The sequence below is a fragment of the Tympanuchus pallidicinctus genome, unplaced genomic scaffold, assembly GCF_026119805.1.
Source record: "Tympanuchus pallidicinctus isolate F22 unplaced genomic scaffold, pur_lepc_1.0 scaffold10, whole genome shotgun sequence".
In the NCBI taxonomy this organism is placed as follows: Eukaryota; Metazoa; Chordata; class Aves; order Galliformes; family Phasianidae; genus Tympanuchus; species Tympanuchus pallidicinctus.
In genome coordinates, this window is record NW_026294619.1 from 17,490,232 (window position 1) to 17,512,755 (window position 22,524).

Below are 22,524 nucleotides of genomic sequence, written 5' to 3' on the forward strand. Positions count from 1 at the left end.
TGGAATATAGACACTATGATTACAGAAACCCAAGCAGCATCTCTTTTAAAAAAAAACAACAAACTGTTCCATACTTTGGAAGTTGAAAGCTATAGTCCAAATAAGTAAACAAGTATTTGCATTTGAAATGCAATAAATGGAATATCCTCGTTGAAACTCTAAAAAAGATGTTGAAGCAAACTTTTTAGGCTTGCCACAGTTGCTTGCACCATCGTGGCACCTGTACATACTAAGTCTTTGCTAGTGCCTATTAAAGTTTGTGTAAAGCCCAGTACTGACTACAGAGATTATTAGAGGAATCCCAGAAGACATACAAATGTGCATCTATTTTATCACCAAAAAATCTTATAAAAGCTATTCTTGTTGTGTATAGTCACACTTAAGATATGAAGAGCAAAATGTTTTATGTATAATATGATTATTTATGTATATTTAAGATTATTGATGTTTGAATTTATTTAACATTTCCTTTTTAACTCTTTTTCCTAAACATCTTCTAGAATCTGCTTTTTTCATACCAGCCCCCTCAGTCATCCAGCCGATTTTCAGTTTCACAGACAGGAGACCTCACCATCACCAATGTGCAGAGATCTGATGTTGGATACTACATCTGCCAGACTTTAAACGTTGCAGGAAGCATTATAACAAAAGCCTACTTGGAAGTTACTGATGGTAATGATACCTCTTTTTTTTTTTTTTAATTTGTCTTTTCCAAGTTTTTATTTTTATTTAAATATATCAGTGAGAGGATGTGACACTATTTTAGTATCTGGTTTACATAAACACATATTGCATGCATTTTTTGTTTGAGCCTAAAAATCCTGTTTGGGGTATTCTCTGTCATGACTTTAAATTTTGGATATTGTGTTTTACCATTTTGTTGTGTAACAGCATATTTTATTTAATAAATATATTTCAGAGTATGGATTTTTGTCAGTTAATTTATCTTGCCTTTTTTTTTTTTAAATCTTTCCCCAGTTAGGTTTGGCTTATTTTTGGATTTCTGTTGCCTAGCTCTTTAACCCTTACTACTCCATGTCTCTTCACTTAGTATCTCCATTTATTTCACTTTTTTCCTTGTTCTAGTAAAGAAACAAATTCAATCTGAATTGGGGTCAGTAGAACAACATACAAATGCATATTATCGTGCATTTCTTTATAGGGGGAGTTGGAACAAAAATTAAGAAGAAAAGGCTGCAGTAAACATTACTGCAAGTGTTAAATTCAGCTGTAGAACGTAGATCAGTCAGCAAGGTGGCTACTGGAAGTAGGAAAAGAGAGGCAAAGATACTGTGAAATTGGTGTAGGTCAATAATGAACAGCAGCATATCCATATCATTTCTGGTGTGCATTTTTTAATACATTTTTGACATTTGGCATTATATTAACATCCTACCATGGATGATTATTGCTAGCCACTTTGTGAACTACTTATTTAGCATTAAATAGAATTAATAGTAAACCAAAGCATAAGTCCAAAGAAAAAACCTGTTGCTCAGAAAATTATTTGAAAAATTATATGCAGACTTCATGTACAGCCTCCTAGTATTTGAATCTACAAAGCTTTTTAGGAACTTGTCAAAGTTAGATATAAACTATGTGAGCTTAGTTTGGCTGACTCTGATGAGAAAGACAATAGTGGCTTCACAGTGCCCTGCAGTGCATTACAACAGGTTGGGACAAGAAGTAAAAGGTAAGTTGAGCAATTAAAAATGTCAAGTGTCATTTGAACATGCAAATGAAATTACAGGAATTGGAACTTAGCCAAAAAAAAAAAAACAGTGCCAACACCCTGTATGAAAATAACCTAGAACTATCTGATGTTCCCAAATTCAGAATTTCAGGTTTATATTTCAGCAACCAAACTAGCTTTTAAGTTACGCCAACCCCCAATGACACTGCTAGGCAGTTATGTCATTTAAAGTTAGGCTACTTTTGAATCAACAGCCCCTGTCATGTTGAATTGAACAGGTAAGAGGGGGTCACTCAATAATACAGGTTTTACTTCTTTTCTTGATTGCCCATTGAATGATGGGGGAAAAAAAAAAGGTCATTCCTGTTTCAATGAATACTGAAATTACTTTATTGATACCTTTCTTTGCATAGTTATTAAATAACATATCAAGACCATTTCATTTCCACTGTGTGCAAGATGCACTAAAACTATTGCGAGCACGCTGTGGGTTTCTCCTTATGGTTTAGAGCTAGTATTGCAGATGAAGTTGTAATAGAACTGGAAATCTGAAACTACTGAAAAATACTTCTTAGCAGAAAAGTTTTGATGTAGTACTTTTGTTAGCTTTGTGTTTAGTGTACTGGAAGGCATCTCCCAGTTAGGAAACAGCACAAAGATAAGTTGATGGTTCACAGTATTGAGGAAAAGAAAAAATCCTAGGTATTTGCCAGTTTGTTCCATGTCTGCCTACTTCTTTAATCTCTATCATTGAATCTTGGAAGTATTCTGTTGTACAGGTGTGCTGCATGGTAAAAAAAATAAAAAAAAAAAAAAATGAACAAGGTGAAAACTGTGCATTCCAAAAATTTGGGAAATCCTTTCTCATTTTGTTATCACTTTACAAAGGTACTGCAATTACGGAATGCCTATGTAATATGTAATTCTTCTTTCCCTTCTGAAATTAATGTCTTATGTATCATTATAAATTCTGTAGCTGTGCATCATTATGATGCACTATGCCCTGAATAATGCATGCCTCCAACTTTAATTACTTGTTTAATTATCTTTAGTTTGTTTCAAAGCCTCAAGCAACTGCTGTTGCTTAGATGATTAGAAAATTGCTTCCAGTCGCAGAAATCTATTTCCTGTTGTTTCTTCTGGCAGTGATTGCAGACCGGCCTCCCCCTGTCATTCGACAGGGTCCTGTGAATCAGACTGTAGCTGTAGACGGTATTTTAGTACTAAACTGTGTGGCCACAGGCACTTTAACACCCACTATCCTCTGGAAAAAGGATGGGACCCTGATCTCTACCCAGGACTCTCGCATCAAGCAGTTGGAGACTGGAGCATTACAGATCCGATATGCCAAGGTAGCTTGAACTGATAAACCCTCTTTTGTGTAGAGTTTTGTTATTATCTGTTTTTTCTCTTCAGGTTACTTTTCATTTTGGAAATACTACATTTAAAATTAATGAAATATTAAGTAATTGTATTAAAGTATTTGATATTTCATGTTTTCAGATGGTTCATTCTTTAAGCTTTACACCATGGCTTGTATAGCCTAGGGCCTATTATTTTAAGTGGAAAAATGCTTTTAAGTAATAAGGGAATTATTTGTTACTGAAAACATGAAGGAAGAAGTAAAACTTGTATTTCAGTAAGATGAATGCTTATATTATTTGGATTTCATCACCAACAGATGAAAATGATCTAATTATTTCAAATGTTTATGAAGAAAGCCTCTGCTTAAGCATAATGTACTTATAGAGTATGTTCACAGTTTTTTCAATATGACTTTTCCAATCAAAACATATTTACTTGATAAACATAGTATAGCCCTGGCTTAAAATGGTTAATGCCTGTCACATACATGGCTTCGTAGGGAATTCTAGCAAGTTCCTGATCTTCCTGGTCAGTATTGCTGGTCATGCCTAGTGAAATGGAAAATACTTTAAAATGCTTTAAGTTTTTGCCTACTAATTGTTATCTTCCATGTGATTTAAAATGTATTAATTCTTAAAATTAGGCCAAATACATGGCTTTATTACGTTTGCTAGACTTGTTCTGTTACCAATTACAAGTTACAGTGGTTGAGAGCAGGGTTGGTCTCTTCTCACTGGTGACAGGTGACAGGACAAGGGGAAATGACCTCAAGTTGCACCAGGGTAAGTTTAGGTTGGGTATCACAAAAAATAAAGGGTTGTTGAGCACTGGAATAGGCTCCCTGGGGAGGTGGTGGAGTCACCATCCCTGAATGTGTTTAAAAACCTTCTGGATATGGTGCTGAGGGACATGATTTAGAGGAGGATTGTTAGAGTTAGGGTAGTACGGTTAGGTCATGGTTAGACTTGATGATCTTGAAGGTCTTTTCCAATCTGAGCAATTCTATGATTCTATGAAGGGATCCAAAGCAGCAGTGAATCTGTAGCAATGCTGCCTTATGCTGTCTTCAGTTGTTTCTTGCACTGCCTTCTTGGTATAATGCATAGTGCTGAGGATGTTCAATAAATGAAATTTTAAATTTTAAGACAATTATCAAATTTATATCCATTATACCCTTTCTGTAACAAGGAAGGCCAAATATTATTGCAGGTCTTCTGAACAGTGTTCTCTGATTTTCCAGAGAAGACCCCTGCAAAGCACTTGGTTTGTCAGACCCTTGGTAAATGTTAGCCCAGAAATTAAACCAAGAGTTATTGTTGCCTGACAGTGTAGAGCAGTATCTTGTGAGCAGTCATCCTACGAAGGTGGCATTCTCTTTCTGAGTCTTCAATAATTAAAATGCTGCTGTTTAATTAATCTCTACTTTCCCTCAGAAGTCATCATTAGGAAGAGTATTCTCAGTGCATGCAGCATGCAAACATCATCCAATCTTTTATTCTCTATGGCTAAGTGTCTAGATCCTCATTGTTACAGAAAACTGTTAACTTGATGTTAGAGAACAATTGTTTCTATTTCTTTTTGAAGACAAATATGAGTGTGATCTGAGATTTAACCTGAATGAGTAAATGAAAAGGACATAGCAACAGAAAGGGTTTATTATTTTAACATCCTATTACCAGAAATATCTCTCTACGAAGTATGAAGTTATAAACCTATAAATGGGTGCTGCTGTTCCTGCTCTGTGTAGTGGGCTCCATGCTAGGGTGCTGGCTGCTCTTCTGCATCTGCTCTGTCAGAGCCGCAGATGCATGTTGGGCAATGCGGGGCTGCTTCGTGGGAGCTACAGGTGCATGTTGGGCAGTGTGGGACTGCCCAGGCCCCCCAGTTAGCTGATGTTGCTGCCAACATGGCCATGGCAAAGCACTGGCTGAAATAATGCAGGGCAGCCCCAGGATCCTGCAGCTCAGATTCCTGTGGGGGCTGGGCAAATGCCTGCCACACTGAGCGAGGTGTAAAAGTCGGTGCCTTGAAGGGCAGAGTGTTGAAAGCCAGAAGATCTGAAGCGGCACTCGAGATGGGACTGCTACTCGGTGGCAGCAGGGAGGGGGCCAGAGGCTGGCACTTTTCCCTCTTTGGTGCAGCAGCAGGCTCTGCTGGAGTTGCTGCATTGCCTGTTTGAGCTTGGGTAGGATCTTTCTTCAATTGTTTGGCTGGAGGAGGCCCCATGGGTGGCACTGTCTGTGTGCCTGCTGTCAGTAGGCTCTTTGGCCCAGCAGCCGTTCCCTCCATGAGCTGGACATCTGGGCTGCTCCTTGGGGGCCTCTTGTTCAGTTCTTCCTGTGAGTTGGGGGGAGCCACAGCTCTTCTCTTTTGGGCAATTTTGCGCTTGCAGAATTGCAGCAGCTCTGGGTGATCTTTCCTGAAGAATGCGTTGTAGTAGCAAAGTAACTGAAAATACAAAAAGAAGAGCTGTGATCAGTTTGGGACTGAAAGACAGCGAGATACAGAAACTTCAACTTGTAATGGATAAAGACATGGGTATTAAAATATCAGTAAGTTTAAACTTACAGCTTAGGCTGACTAAAGCAATATATGTTGAAGTAACAAACTCTTCATACCCTCATTTATTTATCTTTCTGTTCCATGTGCTCAGACTCACTGGATAAAACCCAAATATATTTTTCCCACATTTCTAGTACTCAGTAATGCTACCTCTAAAATTCCTGCAAACAGCCAGAAGGAAGAAATTAGGATCAGAACGTTTACTGTCATCCCCATCTCCTCTGTTACTGAGGCTTATTTTATTGTAACCTCCATCTCTTCTACCAGAATATTATAAGAGTTGGTTGACATGTGAAGGAACTGATGTACCTTCCTCTGAGCCACAAATGCCTCTTCCTCTGCCAGGAACTCAGGAAGCCATGGAGATCTTTTGGAGTCACGCTGGATTTTTGTGAATCCATACATATTAAGTTGACGAGTAAAGCTTTTCATGCTTTCTGTCCCAAACACTCTCAAAGATCCTTTCTTTCCCAAAACTTCAATCTGAAACATTTCTTGGTCAATTATAATGCAGTTTCCAATCTCACCCCACCAAATGCTCTTAAATTGGTGGCTTTCAACCAGTATCCAGAGTTTCTCAGGAAAAGTAGAGGCTGTGGAGATAATGGTGCCTCTGCATGTGCTCTCCTCGTCAGAAGTATGAGGTGTATATATGATTTCCTCCTGATGAGGGTAAGTTATCGCATCCTTTTCATCCATTTTTTGATGCCCAGGCTGTTCCTTTTTCCTGACCCAGATGACCAGAAGGAGAGCCTGGGGACACAGCTGGACCCTCTGGATCCGAATTGTCTGCAGAAATTCCTAATGCAGACAGCTCACTTTCAATGCCTACTGTCTCAGTCTGACTGTGGTTTGCGCTCGCAGTCAGTTCTGCAGGGAGCTGCTCTTTGCCCTGCCAGCTAGCAAGTGAAATCCCAAGAACTGTTGAAGGGTTCCAGGGGGAGAGGCTCAAACGTCACCATGGTGCCCATGTGTCATCACAGTGACATCACTGTGCAGTGCTTATGGGCCCATCTGGTGCAGCAGCCAGAGCAGGCGTTGCTGACCTGCCCTTGTTGCTGGTCTGCACAGAGCCATGGGTATTTTCACTTGAGTCAAGGAGCAAATAAAACTGTACCTGAAGGGGATCACTCCTTGTCCAGACCCTGCTTTCCCTTCCGTGTTTGGTCTCCTGAATCTCCCTTCTGGTGTCCCTTGGGTTCTTCAAATGAGAGTGGAAATCACCTTAAGAGAAGAAAACAGCAATCTCTTCCTATTCTGTCACAATTTCTAGCAAATGCTCTTTTAGTTCAATTGCACAGCTTCTGCAAGGGAGTAGCTGTGTGCACAGGCAATGCTCTGCCATGTCACCAGTCTCCGAGAAGCTGCTCTATAGGTCCAGTAGAAAAAGATACAAAGTACATTTTGCTGATCACATAAACAGGAGTTGTATAATACCTCGTTTCTTTTGTTTGGCTTCTGTGTTTTTATTTGATGATTTTAGAAATTTAGAAAGCAGTCTCACAAAGTCAGTGATCTTCTTGAAAGCCATCTAAATTATGGTCCTCTCTACAGAATTAAGTGCCAAATAAGGCATAATTCAAAACTAAATGAGAATAACATATGAAGATATTTTTGGGCGGGAGTCTGCCTTAGAGTGAAATTTATACACAAAGAAGCCAATAGGTACAAGGCCTTGTGAAACATTTAAGCTTTGTTTTAAGAACAGCATTCTCTACAGTTCTTCAGTCCAGACAAGTCCCATAGCAGTATTTAGGCAGAAGATTGTATGGGAATCTTATCATCTAAGTTCCTTTTCAATTTGTTTCTTAAGAACTCTACAGAGTAAGGAATAAGTGCTACAAGACTTGGCCTTCAGCATGCTGATTTCAGAATGGGCAGTGTTAAACAAGGATATGCAACATTTCCCCTTTTTTAAAGAATACTCAGAAACATACCCCTTTTCATTTTGTAGCACATAAAATTATTCCTTCTAATGTAAGAAGCTTGTCGTTCAAAGTTTTCTTCAGACTAAAAGATTTATTCATATTCATAGAGAGATGTACAGAGGTATAATTACTTTTCTAGCCCACTGAGTGCCTGATTGTTTCAAATATTTATTCTTCTCTTTTCCTACTCAGCTGGGTGACACTGGTCGGTACACCTGCGTTGCTTCAACCCCAAGTGGCGAAGCTACCTGGAGTGCTTACATAGAGGTCCAAGGTAAATCAATTATGTTCTCTGCATGGAGAAAATGCATAAAAGAAAGTCAAAAATTGAAATGCAGTAATTATCTGACTCTGTCATAAATTGCCAGTGCAGATGTGAATAGCATTTAGCTTACAGCTGCTCGCTGTCTATCTGTGCTCAGTATTTCTCTCTCCTTTGTTAGAATTTGGAGTCCCAGTGCAGCCACCAAGACCGACTGACCCAAACTTGATTCCTAGTGCTCCATCAAAACCCGAGGTTACAGATGTCAGCAGAAATACAGTAACATTGTCATGGCAACCTAATTTGAATTCAGGTGCAACGCCAACCTCTTACATAATTGAGGCCTTCAGGTATATGTGTCTCTTGTGATCTTGCTGTACTTAAGTTTGTATATAATATATTGTTAAAGAAGCACATGCTAACCTGTTGTTGTGTGTGTTTTATCCTTAGTCATGCATCTGGTAGCAGCTGGCAAACTGTAGCTGAAAATGTGAAAACAGAGAGTTTTGCAGTGAAGGGGCTAAAGCCTAGTGCAATTTATCTATTCCTTGTGAGGGCAGCTAATGCGTATGGATTAAGTGACCCAAGCCAAATATCTGATCCAGTGAAAACTCAAGGTAAGCTTTTAGTATTGAACATTTTAGGTGTCCTCAGTCACTGCTACAAATTGACTGAGAAATACTAGGTGCAGACATTTTGCTAGCTTTCGGCTATCTGTGCTGACTGTGATACATGCTAGGTAGTGAAATACATTGTTTAAACTTGCGTTTCCCTATAACATAAACTCTAAAAGCTGCTTGGACAGCATATTGTGCTGACTAAGGGAGCCATATTATCTCTTATCCAAAGATAGTTACGTCTTACAGAATAGCTCTTATTAGCAACAAAAGTGATCTCTGATTTTTGAAGCTATCACACAAATCCTTAAATTCTATGAAAATGTTACTGTGTCCAGTGAACCAAATGAAGCTTAGAACTTAGAAACAGTATATGATCTAATTTGGCTTCTGCAGAATTAGGAAAGAAAGAAATTTAAAAGAAGAACTTTCAGCGGTATGTTGAAAGCATTGCAGTAGTACTGCTGTTGAAAACAATAGGGAAGAGAGACAATGCTTACAGGTAGCCAGGTGAAAGAACTGGGTAGTAGCTTCTGAAGCAGTCACCCGATGACTGAAGCTACAGCTGAAGTGCAGCTATGGACTGAATCTATCTATGCAAAATTTTAAATAAATTCACATTCAGTGTAGAAAATAAATGTATTTAAGGTAGTGTTCAGGAAATAATTCTGTGCAAGTTCAAGCAGAGAGAGCTGGAGCTGTTCAGCCTGGAGGAAGGGTCCAGAGAGACCTGAGAACAGCCTTTCAGTATCTTCAGAGGGGCTATAAAAAGAAGGGGCTAGACACTTTAGTGGGATTTGTTGTGATAGAACAAAGGGAGATAGTTTCAAACTAGAACAGAGGACATTTAGTAAAAAGTTTATTATAATAACAGTAGTGAAGCACTGGCACAGGTTGCCCAGAGAAATATTGGATGTCCCATCCCAGGGGCAGGCTGGATAGGGCTCTGAGCAACCTGGCCTAGCTGTTGGTGTCCACATTCATTGCAGAAGAGTTGGACTAGATGACCTTTAAAGGTCCCTTCCAACTTGAATGATTCTGTGATTCTATGAATTTTGCAGCCTGAATTGTTCCAGTGCAAATATTTTCATTCTTAAATAGGAAAAAAAAAGAATTTATTCTTTTTCAAAGAAAAAGTAACAAAAGTCATCATCTTTTTTTTTTTTTTTTTTTCCTGCTTTAGTAGAGAATTTGATCCACTGGCTTATCCACAGCACAGATGCTTGTGCTGTATGTTTATTTTTTTCTTTGCAGGAGTAAGCACATTTGTTTTTGGAAGGAAGTTCCTTAAAGGAAACAAAAAATCTTCATTTAGGAACTTTTCATTTGTTCTGGAGTTGGTCTGAAAGCAAATTTTCCTGCTATGGAGAGTGGGCAGTTTCATGTTCCCACTGTTAGTTATTATGCATTTCTGCTTGGTAACAATTTCAGTGGATGGATAGGCAGTGTAGTTATAACTGCATAGAAGATAAGAATTACACAGATTCCTAGGTGTGCCTAAAAGAACAGCATGTATTACCGTGCAGGCAGGTGGGATGCAGTGTTCTATACAGGTCAGTTTTTTATGCAGTGTAGCATTCCACAAGTTTTCAATTTGAGCCAGTAAATTAATTCAAAAATCTCCCAGTTAACTTCTGTTCATAGAAATTTATTGCCTTGTGTTAAATTCATGTCCAGATCAGGAATCTCACTTATCTCAGTCTTTAGACCTGACCAACATTAAAAAATGCTGAAGTGTTCTCACTCTCAGTCCCTGTATTGGAAACTTCAGAGACTAACCAAGAAAACATAGAATAGATGATGTATATAGTTCTGTAGCACAGAATTGCAAATTGCTGAGTCTAGTAATAGTTTTAGTCATATTATTAATGACTCGCCTTTTATAACTAGTAGTGAAAATATCACTAATTACTGAACTGACTTTTATGTAGCATTCCAAGCAAGTTGATATTTAGGCAACTCTCCAAGTAGAATTTTCTATCATTAATGCTTTCAAAGCATTAAAGAAATCATGCTCTGTTAAATGTTAGGCAGAACATAATAGATATAGCAGTAATATTGTGATGTTTCTTTGTTTTGTTTTGTTTTGTTTTGCATGCAACCAGCATTCCTTTCTAAGAGGCTAGTTTTGTCATTTACTGATTGCATGGTAATCTCAATTTGCTTTATTAACTTCAGAGAGATCTCATTGTTTTGCAGATATTTGAGGCAGCTGTGTGACAAGACTGCAAAGTGACATAAGTTTTATATGCCAAAATGGGAACTGTATTTTTGAGAAGTTGTCCTCACACTGATATTTTTTTAATGCAGCCTTACAAAATTTTTAATATTGTTTTGACAAGACTGAAAACTTAGAGTATAACTACCATGCAGAAAGGATGCTTTTCATCTTTTTCGTTTAATTGTAACAAGTACCTTTAAAATCAGCATCTAAAAAAACCTCAACTTTTAGGATACCTGCAAGGACTTACTGCAGTAGTTGTAATAGATATATACACAGTTTCTATTTAGTCTCTCTTTTGCCTGTCTTGTGAGCAGACAGGTATTTACCAAGGTCTTCAGAGAACAGAATCCTTGAAGGTTTTCTAATCTTGTCTAATCACTAAAGGAGATCAGACAGAGAAAGTAGTAGGCTAGAGTAAAGTTTATGTAATGCATTACTCTGTATCTGGAATTGTATTAGGAAAAGAAAAATCAGTCTAAGTAAATTCACTGAATTCCCTAGTCTGTGATTTTAACTGCGGTCAGCATGGTATTTCCTAAAATGAAGCGATCAAAGGGAAACATATGAAATCAGTATAGAGACTGTGTTCCTCTATTGTCTGTAGTACATGTATATTTGAGACACTCTGTTAGTCACTGCCCTATAAATTTTATATATGTCTAGGACAGTCATTAAATTTCAGCTAAGTATTCTTTTCAAAGGCACTGCATGCAGAAGTGTGCTTCCATTGTCCTGCTGCCTATTTTGAGAAGAAATTGTCCCTTCATGTGTATGGCCAATTCTTTTAGCTGACTAAATGTCAGTAGAGCAAGACAACACTCAGCTGTGCTCTACCTTCTGTTTACAGAAGTCACCTCCTATCAGAGTGAAACTTCAGCTATGTGACTTGCTTTTAGTTTCTACAGTTTTTGTTTCTTTTGTAATTAAATAGTAAGTTTGCCAATTAATTTACCCGAAGGCAAAGCATTCACAATATAGCCCTTTCATATAGTTTTTGTGGTCTCTGTTGGAATGTGGAGTGGGCAATAGAAAATTTTCTCCTTCTGGCAGGAAAGAATAAAGAGATACTGCTGTAGTCATTTTCCAAAGATCTCCCTGAATGTGGTTCTTTCTTTTTATCTATCATTTCCCTCCTGTTTCTTCATCCTATTTTTGTCAAAGAAAGTGCAGTACATTTATTTGATACCATTAACTCAGGAAAAGACTTTCTGTAGATTTTTCATACATTTCTGTAAAGTACCTAAGATAAACTTAATTGTTGAAAACTTCCTATGTTTTATGATATATTTATTTGTATTTATATATACTTATTTTAATAATTACATGTTTGTGAGAATTGAATCTTAAATTATTACAGATGTTCCACCAACAAGTCAAGGTGTGGATCACAAGCAGGTGCAGAGAGAGCTAGGTGATGTCGTACTGCATCTGCACAACCCTACTATCCTTTCTTCCTCCTCGATTGAAGTTCATTGGACAGTAAGTATAAATCCTCATCATAAAGGTAGTTACATGCATTGCTGAAGTGTGCTGTTTGACCACTGTGAAGTCACTCTTCGAGAAGCTGCATAGTTTTTAAGAAGCTGGCAATGTTTTCTTTGGAATAAGCTCTACTGGGGCTTTGTTTTCATACTTCATTGAACTTTGTGACATTATCATATTTCTTGTCCCCATGGAGAATATTGCTTATAGTATGGTGATAGTTCCCAATATATCCTCCTGGATACTAAAGAATCGATCTTAAGCTTTCTTAGGTTAAATCATTTGAAGCTTTTGCACTGCTTTCAGTAGAAAGTGTATTTAGTCCCCTAATGAGATAATATGAGTAATTCCCCATCTGTCAGATACCAGTGGAGGGAAATACTGCGTAGTTATCTTTGAAAGTGTTTCTTCCATCCTGTTTATGTACTGAGAAACACACCCAAACCAAAATAGCCTCATCTGAATATACTGTTCTTCCCACGGTGCTATGAATGCATGCAGTACAAGTAGAAGAGACATAAATAACAATTCAGAGGTGTTCTATTGGTGTTGTTCTGACAGGAGGAAAAAGGAAGTTGGTTGTGTGAAGAGTATAACAGGGAAATGGGAGAGTGAGAAAACAATATTGTAGAAGTCCTGAAGCAAGGGAAAGGATAACATACATGAAAAATATTCATGAAAATTTCGAGCCACAGTGAAGGAAAAATTATAAATGTCTTGCTATGGGAGACATTTGGTGATCAAAAGGTAGAAATGAAGAGAAAGAACAATATAGGAAATCTAAAGTAACAACCAACAAGAAAATAAAATTGAATGAAAAGAAGACCCGTTTTAAAATAGAATGCAGAATGAAGAAGAAAAATGGGAGAAAGTTACACTAGTGCAGGAATTTATCAAATGAGTTTGAGCTTTGAAATCTTTTCAGATCTTCTGTCTAAACATGTCAGTCTATTGGCAGTCAGAGCACAGGATGTAGCCCCTGCCATGCCACAGCAGAACATTTTGAGTAAGAGCAATGACATTTTGACTCTGAAGAAGAGCCCTTGCCCAGTGGAGTCCTGGTCTATGACCAGGGCTCCTCAGTACCACAAGGTAGTATCTGCCGTGTTGCACCCACTTATCTGCGGTAAGGCCACCTGCACTGTGCTATTTCCTCTTTTAACTAATAACATTAAAATATCCTTGAGGCTCCTAGCACAATTTTGTTTGACCTTTACTTACAGAACAACCTTTTCCAGGCAGCCAGTTTTTTGTTAGTTTCTTGGGTGGCCTGTGGCTTCTCTGCAATTTTAAATGTAAGCATTACTTCACCTTTAGCTAGCACATGCATTCTTTATGTGCTTATTAAAAATGAAACTCTTTTTCTTTGAGTAAAATAACAAGTAAATAGTTTTATTATATCACCGTGTGAGATTTTTGAAAATAGGGAAAATCTGGTGCAGCTTTTTAAAGGTTTCTTATTGTTGTATTTGGAATTTCTTATTCATCAGAAATTGGAATTTGTTGTTAATGCTGCACAAAAGATAATTTCTGCAAGATAACTTTCTGCTGTGGTTACAGCCAAACACATTGAATCCTGTCCTAATTTACATTAAGGTTTCTTTCTCCATATATGCAGTATAAAATGGCCTTAGTTTTAAATCAGTCGAGACTATATTTGATCTATTTTTCCAAGTCTCATCCTTATTACCATATTGATTTTGTAAGCATCTTAAGAGCCCTCTTAAAACAGCCCCTTTCCTCCAGCAGAGGAGGCTCCTACTGAGTCAGTGAACACCGAGGAAGCACTTGGGCAAATCTGCCCTTCAACACCTCCAGTCTCATCAGAGCAATGCAGATAGTGCCTGTTGGCTGCCCTTTTAAATCACTTACTCCAGAAGGAAGCATGCAGAAAGCAGTGCTCATTTCCTGAATTTTGAGAGGCTTCACACCTCAGGAGAGCCGGCACACTTGGCGCTTGATCTGTGTTCATCAGAGCCATTGATCCCCTGTCCTGGTCCTCTTTCCTGCTCCATTCTGCAGAGCAGATTTGCATAGGCAAAGTCTATGCTGGGTTCCTCTGACTCCATTCATTCTGTCCATGAATGTAAAGGTGGTTCATTTCACAGATCGAGGGTTATACAACTCTGCTATCCCCCTTTAATGCTTCCATAAATCCACTGAAACTGGTGCCATTCTACCAACATCAATATTACTGCTCTTTTGAATCAGGCCTGTACTTTACTGTAATTCAAGGAGTCTGTATCATGTTCAGCATTGTTTATTTTGAATAAAATAAATGGATAGACCAAGGACTAATGTTTTAGACAACATGCACAGTTCCCAATAGTTTTATAAATTATTCCTAATTGTTTAATACATTATTAAACAATGCATTGTTGTAATGGGTGTCTTTCTGCTGTTTTTCCAGGTGGACCAGCAATCCCAGTATATTCAAGGATATAAAATCCTTTACCGACCAACACCAGCATCCTATGGAGAGTCAGAATGGTTAATTTTTGAAGTGAGGACTCCAACCAAAAATAGCGTTATCATTCCAGAGCTGAAGAAAGGTGTAAACTATGAAATCAAGGCCCGCCCTTTTTTTAATGAGTTTCAAGGAGCAGATAGTGAAGTGAAATTTGCAAAAACCCTAGAAGAAGGCAAGTAGGAGCCAGACTGTCTTCATCTTTCCTTTTTGAAGTAGTATTCTGGCCTGCTTTTCTCTGATATGTTCGTTATTTGATTTTGTTTGAAGTGTGTGCTGTTTGAGAACAGCAGTCTGCAGCAGAAGAGACTGTTGGACTGATCATTAAGTGAATTGTTTGGTGACATCGAAGTAAATATTCAGAACCATGTGTGAGAGACAGAGAGAGAGAGGGATGTGCAAAACCCTCCTCCAACACACAATGGGAAATGTGCTTTTTATCTTCACTGCAGTGTGCACTCCTCCCTGCTGAGTTCATGGTCTGGTCACAAGTGACTTCTGTCAGATTCAAGCACTTACTAATCACTATCTTGAGTAGATAGCAGACACCGCAGAAATCATCAAAGCACTGTAGCTGAGGGAATGGAAACCACATTCTTAGAAGGCTTTTATATCTGCATCAATCAGTAATACAAAATGAAAAGATGCATGAGGGCAACAGATATAGTGGACTAAATTATGTATTTCCATCTCAAACGCATGCTAAAAAGAGAAGGTTCATAAAGCTGTTTTTTTTGTTGTAGCTCATCTGGTAGTTCAGGCATAATAAGTTTGTAATGTGGCCGGTGCTTCAGAATAGAGATTTCAGTGCCTCTGCTGGGATGTGATACCTTTTTCCTTATCTCTTCACTACCTGGTATAAATACACTGTAGCTCTTGTTTACTTCTGTGGGTGGTTCAATAGATGTGCTTAATTGCATTCATCCCAAGCATCATCTAAGCATACTGTTTTTAGAAAGACTATTTAAAATTCAAAATACAAATCTGTTAAGCATAACACATTCAGTCCTGATTTTAATATGGTTTGTATTGCTCACTATTTTTCACACAGTAGAGCAGCTGAGGTTTGACATTCTGCTAGGGTCTATTTACAGACTTCATCTTTCAATACTGTTGATCATGGCTGAGATGCTTTGAAACTCATTCAAGAATTCTGTCCTCAAGTCTGTGTTGTTCAGGTAATTGGTATCTGAGTTTGGAGAGGCCGCTGGCCTGCCTGACTTTTTCTGTCTTACAGAGACAGCACAGCAGAAATTAGAAGCTTGCCTGTAAGTTCCTGTAGGTTCACATCACTTACCTTGTATACGAGGTAATATAGGTATACAGACTGATCTGTGATCTTTGGGCAAGAATTGTACATAACAGAAACTAGGGAGTAAAATAATACATTTTTTTGTGGTACAGAAACCAGTTTTCCTTTAAAAAGAAAACTAAAACCCCATACTGTTGCATTTGACAAATTTAACCATTCAATCTTTCTCCCAAAAAAAACAGCGCCCAGTGCTCCACCTCAGAGTGTTTCAGTAACTAAAAATGATGGGAATGGGACTGCAATTGTAGTCACCTGGCAGCCACCCCCCGAGGATAACCAGAATGGAATGGTTCAAGAATATAAGGTAATACTCTCATATATCCCGTGGCAAAGTCTTGGCTGGGTTCCGATAGGTGAGTTGTTTGTGGATGCCTGGCTCCATCTACTGGGCAAAGTTAGAGCACATGGTTTGGAAAATGATTTTTTCGAAGAATCAAATTCTGTACTTAGTAATTCTGTCTAAATCGTAGAAAGCAGTTAAAGCCACCTCTATAAATCAAAACAAAAGTTCAGCACTGATAGTTAAAATGACTACTTTCCTGCCTTTGTTATGAATTGAGAAATGCATAGATAAGCTGAGAGGGAATCCTACCTGTTAGAGAACCATTTTGTGACTCAAAGACATTGACTGCAATAATAAATATAAACAGGCCTAAGGAATTGAAAAGCTCAAGGATAATAACTAACAGTGTTAAGATGTGAGGAATTTATTTTTAACTGAGCAGTCAAATAGAAAACTTTCAAGTAAAGAATGCTCTTGTATAATACTAAATATAGCAAGTGTACAGAAATTTTCTTGTATTTTTCACAGAAGAAAGCTCTCATTAAGCTATATAATTTTTCAAAAATTATGAGTACATTATGAAATATTTATTTGTTGTTCATTTAGCAACATACACAGTATTTATTTCCAGTTCAAGTTGTTTTGAGATAATTTGCTTTACAAATTAACTGAAGTTTAGTTTTCCTAAGCAATCTTCAAACACTTTAAATATTTAGTTGTGTATTGGAAATAAACTTTTAATAGCCACTGAGTGGCAGGATCATCTATCTGTCTTGGCTCCTTTTTCAGGTGAGACACTGTAGTACAGACGTGTGTCCCTTGCCTTAAAAACTCATTTGGCTATTTTGTTTTCCCTTAGTATTAGTGGAAAAGGGAAGAGATCACTGCACTTCATCGTAAATTTAGAACAATAAAACATCAGAACTTGGAACTTGGTGAACTGGTAGAAATAAAATGAGTTTGTGGCTTAGTTTCAGATATATAATGTAATTTGAAGAAGAAAAAAAAAAGTATTTGCAAAATTATTTTATTTAATGAACCAGAAGGGTGGAACTATTTCCATAAAGAAACTGCATCAGAAGAATGCTAAGGTTGTAAGGACAAAACAATAAAATTCAGGAAATTCATATTTGTGAGTTAGTATAATACCTGACTTACCTCCCAGTATTCAGAGCTAATAAGCTGTCAGGTGTTAGAGCAAACTGTCTCCTAGTGCTTCTGTAGCAGTAGGTGGCACACTGGCACATTTCTCCTACATTTATTGTCTGCGTGCCCTTATTTTCCATTGTGTTTTCTCACCATGGACAGAAAACAGACACAATGAATATATATATGTAGTTGTTATTTGAGCTGTATGTAGTTACCATTTTTCTCTAAAAATGTGAGGAAAAAAGTGATCTATGTGTAAGAACTTCTAACAAAAAAAAAAAAAAAAAAAATCTTGTAAAATTTTCTTTTTTTTAAATTGACATTTTTCTATTTCACGTTTTCCCCCTAAAAATGGGTGTGTGTGTTGGGGAGGGGGAATTCTTCAATCTTCTAAGTACCTTGGTCTAAGGCAAGAGTGTATTTACTTAATTAAAAGATGAAACATGTATAAAGAAGGATGCCATCTTAACTGGAGAAACGCCAGTATCACACAGAAAAAGCCAGAAATCAAACCATAGCAGAGGTTATTCCTAGCATGAAGTTAGAAATTCTCTTTATACTCTTTTTTTCTTCACTGATATGTCTGTTATAGTGTGAATTCCCCTCTGCTTCATAACATTCTGGAAATGAGTTTTCAGTTGCCTGTTTAGATGTATAATCAATTATAGTACTGACAAGTACTGAACAACCTGATGTTTAACTTACCATTCCCAATTTGCAAATTTCCCCATTTGTTTGAGCACCTAAGAACAAAACACTTTTACAAGTAAGTAGTGCATAGTTGAAAGTACATCATATATTATTTTTGTTATTTACATATGCACTATGGTACAAGTGTAGTATTGTAGCAATTTCTGTGAAAATGACTCACACCAAAATGCAGACTTCAATCTCGTGTTCTTCACTTTATCAAGTTCTTATTTAAATCATAGCATTTTCTTAGACCATCCTTCAGAATTTAAGAGCAATGTTATTAATAATTATATCTCCTTCTGACCGAAATAATCTGTATTTGATATCTGAATATAAAAAGAGTCTCTTCTGTTCTCTTTCTGTGCTCTGACCCGCTTTACAGAAGCAGTTCTGTATGCACCGTGTTGGGATTCTATTTCAAAGGAGCTTAAAATACATTTCAGATCCCCACAGTGTCCCACTAGCCTTTTTTCAAACCTAGGCATCCGGAGAATGAAAAAGGGTCTTAGAGTGTCCTGATGGTGAAATAAAGAAAGTTTACAGTATCCAGGCAGAAAGGACTCCATGGAAAGTGCCCTAGCAATTGTTCTCCAAGTGAAACTCTAGCTCACTCACCTGACAATCTCCGCAACAGCAGAACTGCACAAGGGATTAAGAACAACTATCTGGGTAGTAAATCTTTTAAAAGCTCCATATGTCAAAAGCACGATCTTCCCTCCTGTGTACAGTCAGCACAGGTTCAGAAATGCTGACATTCCCAGGAAAGCTTGCTTCTCTACAAATAAATTACTGAATTTAACTAAAAAAAATATTCAGTGTAGAGCAATACAGCTGTGAAAAAGGAATAGAAATCATCGTTTTCTTAGGAGGCCTAAATTAGTTGCTATGCTACTTTTGATAGCAGTTGAGCGTTCAGCCATTCCCTTAAAAGCATTTGCCACACAAATACTGCAGTTTCCCAGTCATTTAATATGACTGAATATAGTAATGGATTTCTAAAATGGCAAATAAAACTTTTTAGATTTGTGTTCTAAGTTTCGATCAAAAAATGAGATTTGACATGATCCCATTGTCTCTCAATAGAAGATAGTATATTATTAATCCTCATCTCTCACTGCCATTTGTTCTTTAAAAAGGTAACCTTTTTATTCCAGCATGGTATCTGTTCTCCTCTGATGTCATGAAGAAAAGCACTTGAGTGAATAAAATCTTGCTTTATGAATGATTCCTTAATAAGAGAATTGCAAACTCATTAATCTGAATGCTCTTACTTTGTTGTTTACGTGAATGATTTTTGGTTAAGGGGTTTCTCTTACTTGTTCCATATTACTAATGCTTTTAGCTTTATTAGCAGCATTGTCATGGATTGAATGAATTGGGATGAACTCAATCAAGTAATATTAGTATTTGGAGCTGTTCTTTGGAACAAGAAACAGCTTTCCAGTAATCAGAATTTCTACGACTCTGAACCATGACTGAAACAGATTTTAAAATAGTGACAGATTCTAAATCTTACCCAGCAGAAGGAAATGTGTCAACCTTCCTTCTAATGATCCTTCACTGTTTAATTTTTAATGTTTATACATACAATACACTTACTTCTCTGCAGGTTTGGTGCCTTGGCAATGAAAGTCGATACCACATAAACAAGACAGTAGATGGTTCCACCTTTTCTGTTGTCATCCCTTCCCTAGTACCAGGTATTCGATACAGCGTGGAAGTGGCAGCAAGTACTGGAGCAGGACCTGGAGTGAAAAGTGATCCCCAGTTTATCCAGTTAGGTAAGCCTGCTGGTAATCCTGTCTGTTTCAGTTATTTTTGTTTGTTTGCTTTTGTCCTTTATGGCATCAGAAATACTTTCAATTTAAATAAATAATGTTACCTGATCTCTGCATGGGCAGGGTTTGGCATTTCTTGTTTTAAACTTGTCTTGAAACTGCATTCTAAAGATAGGAGTATATCAGTGCAAATGTTTGATTCTTCAAATTCAGTATTGTTTCTTGGTTGCTGATTTTATCAAAGTGAAATTTCAAGCTTAATAATGGTGTAATAAAACATGTAGAGTATGAATCCTTAAATGTTGGCTCACTTTAGTTCAGAGAGGTGATTTGTCTTGATCAGAATATTGATGCAAAAAAAACCAGGAGCTTGCTAGCATTAGAAAAAATAAATATCAGCTGTGTCTGGAAGCTCCCCAGTAGAGGAATAAAAGGTACCAGGAGATTTACAATTATCTTGACTTCCTAACTTAAGTTAATCTAAACATTCTGTCATAAATGCACATCAAGGACATTGCTTTTGGGTATACCTGGGAGAAAGGCTTCTTTTCTGTTGAATCACTGAAGGGCATTTAAAGTAATTTTAGGTATAGTCATATGCTGCTTTACCTACCTGATAAGGTAGTACCAGGTTACCTTGTCATTACACCATATAGTATATATATATAATCACAAAAAAAACCCCTACGTCTTTTGTTCTGGACTTCATTTCTATATTTGTATCACTAGTAGACCTTCCCTGTTACTTGAATTTTTTATTTAAAAACCACATAAATATTGTGTGTGAAAACAGGACTGAACAAGTAATATATTTGCTGTAAAATTACATGTACAAGCACTGCTCTGAAAGTAATGCCTCCTGCTTTATGATGTTGGCCCACAACATCAGAGGTGGATGTTGGTGATATGGCAGTAGAGGTTGAATCTTCCCACCAATATTCCTTTACATTTTGTGGCCATGTGACAGAAGGCAGCAGAGGAGCACTCTGACAAAATGGCATCTGACATGAAAGCTTGGATGAGACAAAGGTGTGTCACTGAGTCCTTCCTTCCATGTGGAAAAAAATGGCACATTCTGACATTCACAGACGCTTGCTGAGTGGTTTTGGAGACCAAAGAGTGAATGTGAGCACAATGAGGCAGTGGGTGGTGTGTTTCAGCAGTATGACGCTGACACTGGATCACGTCAGCTGGTGCAGACTTTTGCGAATGCAGCACACAAGCTCTTCTTTATCACTGGTGAAAATGCATAGCTAATGGTGTCAAAAAATAGTGTTTTGTAGCTGAGAAATTGCTCTACTAAATAGTGTTATTGTGTTCTTTTAGTCGTAGTTTCTGTGGAAATAATTAGGAGGCATTGCTTTCGGAGTAACCTTATATATACTTCCCCAATTATTATCACCTCTATGTACTTCTCCAACTATTATCTTTAATTTGTTTGGCTTACACAGGCATATGATTAATAGAGATTTTAAGAAAAAATTGCATATGGTTTATGTAATCTTCCATTAATATGTCCAAAAAAAGTCATGGTTATTTGCTAGATTGTGCTTCTCTACAGTCCGTTTTCCATTCAAATTTAGGTTTGTTCTGTACAGTTTAGATTTAGAAAATCTAAGATTAATGAGTGTAAATTAAAAGGTAGACTAGAATTTCAAAGCCAAATTCCTTATGGCCACTTTTTTTTTTTTTCTTTTCTCTGATGATAAGTAAATGTTAAATGAAGGTGAACTGTATAATGCAACTTAACCACTTTGGAGTTTTGGTAAATGGAAAAAGAAATAAATGATGTTCTGTCAGGGTTTTTTGCCAACTTTTCTGATGCTGGCCTTTACTGATACCATGTTAGAAAGCATGAGGCAATCGTCTTTCTCAGAGGCTGTTCAAATGCAGAAGTAAGCCTTTAGTCTGCTAAAAACCATATATTTCTAAGTGGCTGGGATTTGATTTCATATTTTTTATTGCTTGCTTCTAAGTGGCATAGCCAAAACTACATATTCTGTAGGAAAAATGCCATAATTTGATTGTTACAGTTTCATGACAAAGATGTGGAAAGAAGAGACTTTGGGAGATCCATGTCACTGAAAACAATACAAAGGATTACCCAGACAGTTGTGCAATCCTTTAGACAACTGCAGGAGCTGCTGAAAATTAGTACTTTAACTTAAGAGGAATATTCTTTATTTGGTATAGATCAAGCTAAAATCCTCAAGGCATGTGAATGGCTCCAGTTTACTTAACACTACATTGTGAGAAGGTTCAAGTTCTCTTACAATTCCCGCAAAGACTTGCATTCTTAGCTGTTGGATGCAGTCCCAGCAGGGGCGTGGAACAGACACTGCAGTTTTCTAGTAGCTCTTCTGAAGATAGAAAATTAGTTTGTTGATGTCATCAGTTGGCACCTTTCACCAGCAATAAATTACATGGTTATAGTGAGAGGGAAGTAAAGCCAGAGAGAGGGAGGAAAGATGCTCCTTTTAGAAGGTTTGAAAGAGTCCTGACTCCCTATACCAACATGCTCTGAGAACTGCATGTTTGCCTTTAAGTTCCTACATTTTTCACTGATCCCAACTATTCATTCAGGAAGTCTTTTCTGATACCTGAATTAGTATAATAGCTTTTTTTGTTTTGTTTTGGAACTATGAGTTCAGTGTGCAGAAAAGCACATTGTGGCCTTTCAGTACTTGAAGGGAACATACAAGCAGGATG

At 37.4% G+C, this 22,524-nt stretch overlaps 1 protein-coding gene across 7 annotated transcripts in view; it reads left to right on the forward strand.

The window, feature by feature from the left end:
- ROBO1 (roundabout guidance receptor 1) overlaps window positions 1-22,524 on the forward strand; it is a 690,543-nt gene that overhangs the window by 626,084 nt on the left and 41,935 nt on the right. For all 7 annotated transcript variants that reach the window (XM_052666594.1, XM_052666640.1, XM_052666623.1 and 4 more), the window contains 9 exons: window positions 501-672; window positions 2,840-3,045; window positions 7,741-7,822; window positions 7,992-8,160; window positions 8,261-8,427; window positions 12,009-12,130; window positions 14,544-14,775; window positions 16,095-16,216; window positions 19,647-19,818. In XM_052666594.1, coding sequence (XP_052522554.1) covers window positions 501-672; window positions 2,840-3,045; window positions 7,741-7,822; window positions 7,992-8,160; window positions 8,261-8,427; window positions 12,009-12,130; window positions 14,544-14,775; window positions 16,095-16,216; window positions 19,647-19,818 — 1,444 coding nt within the window. The remainder of the gene's footprint in view (window positions 1-500; window positions 673-2,839; window positions 3,046-7,740; window positions 7,823-7,991; window positions 8,161-8,260; window positions 8,428-12,008; window positions 12,131-14,543; window positions 14,776-16,094; window positions 16,217-19,646; window positions 19,819-22,524) is intronic.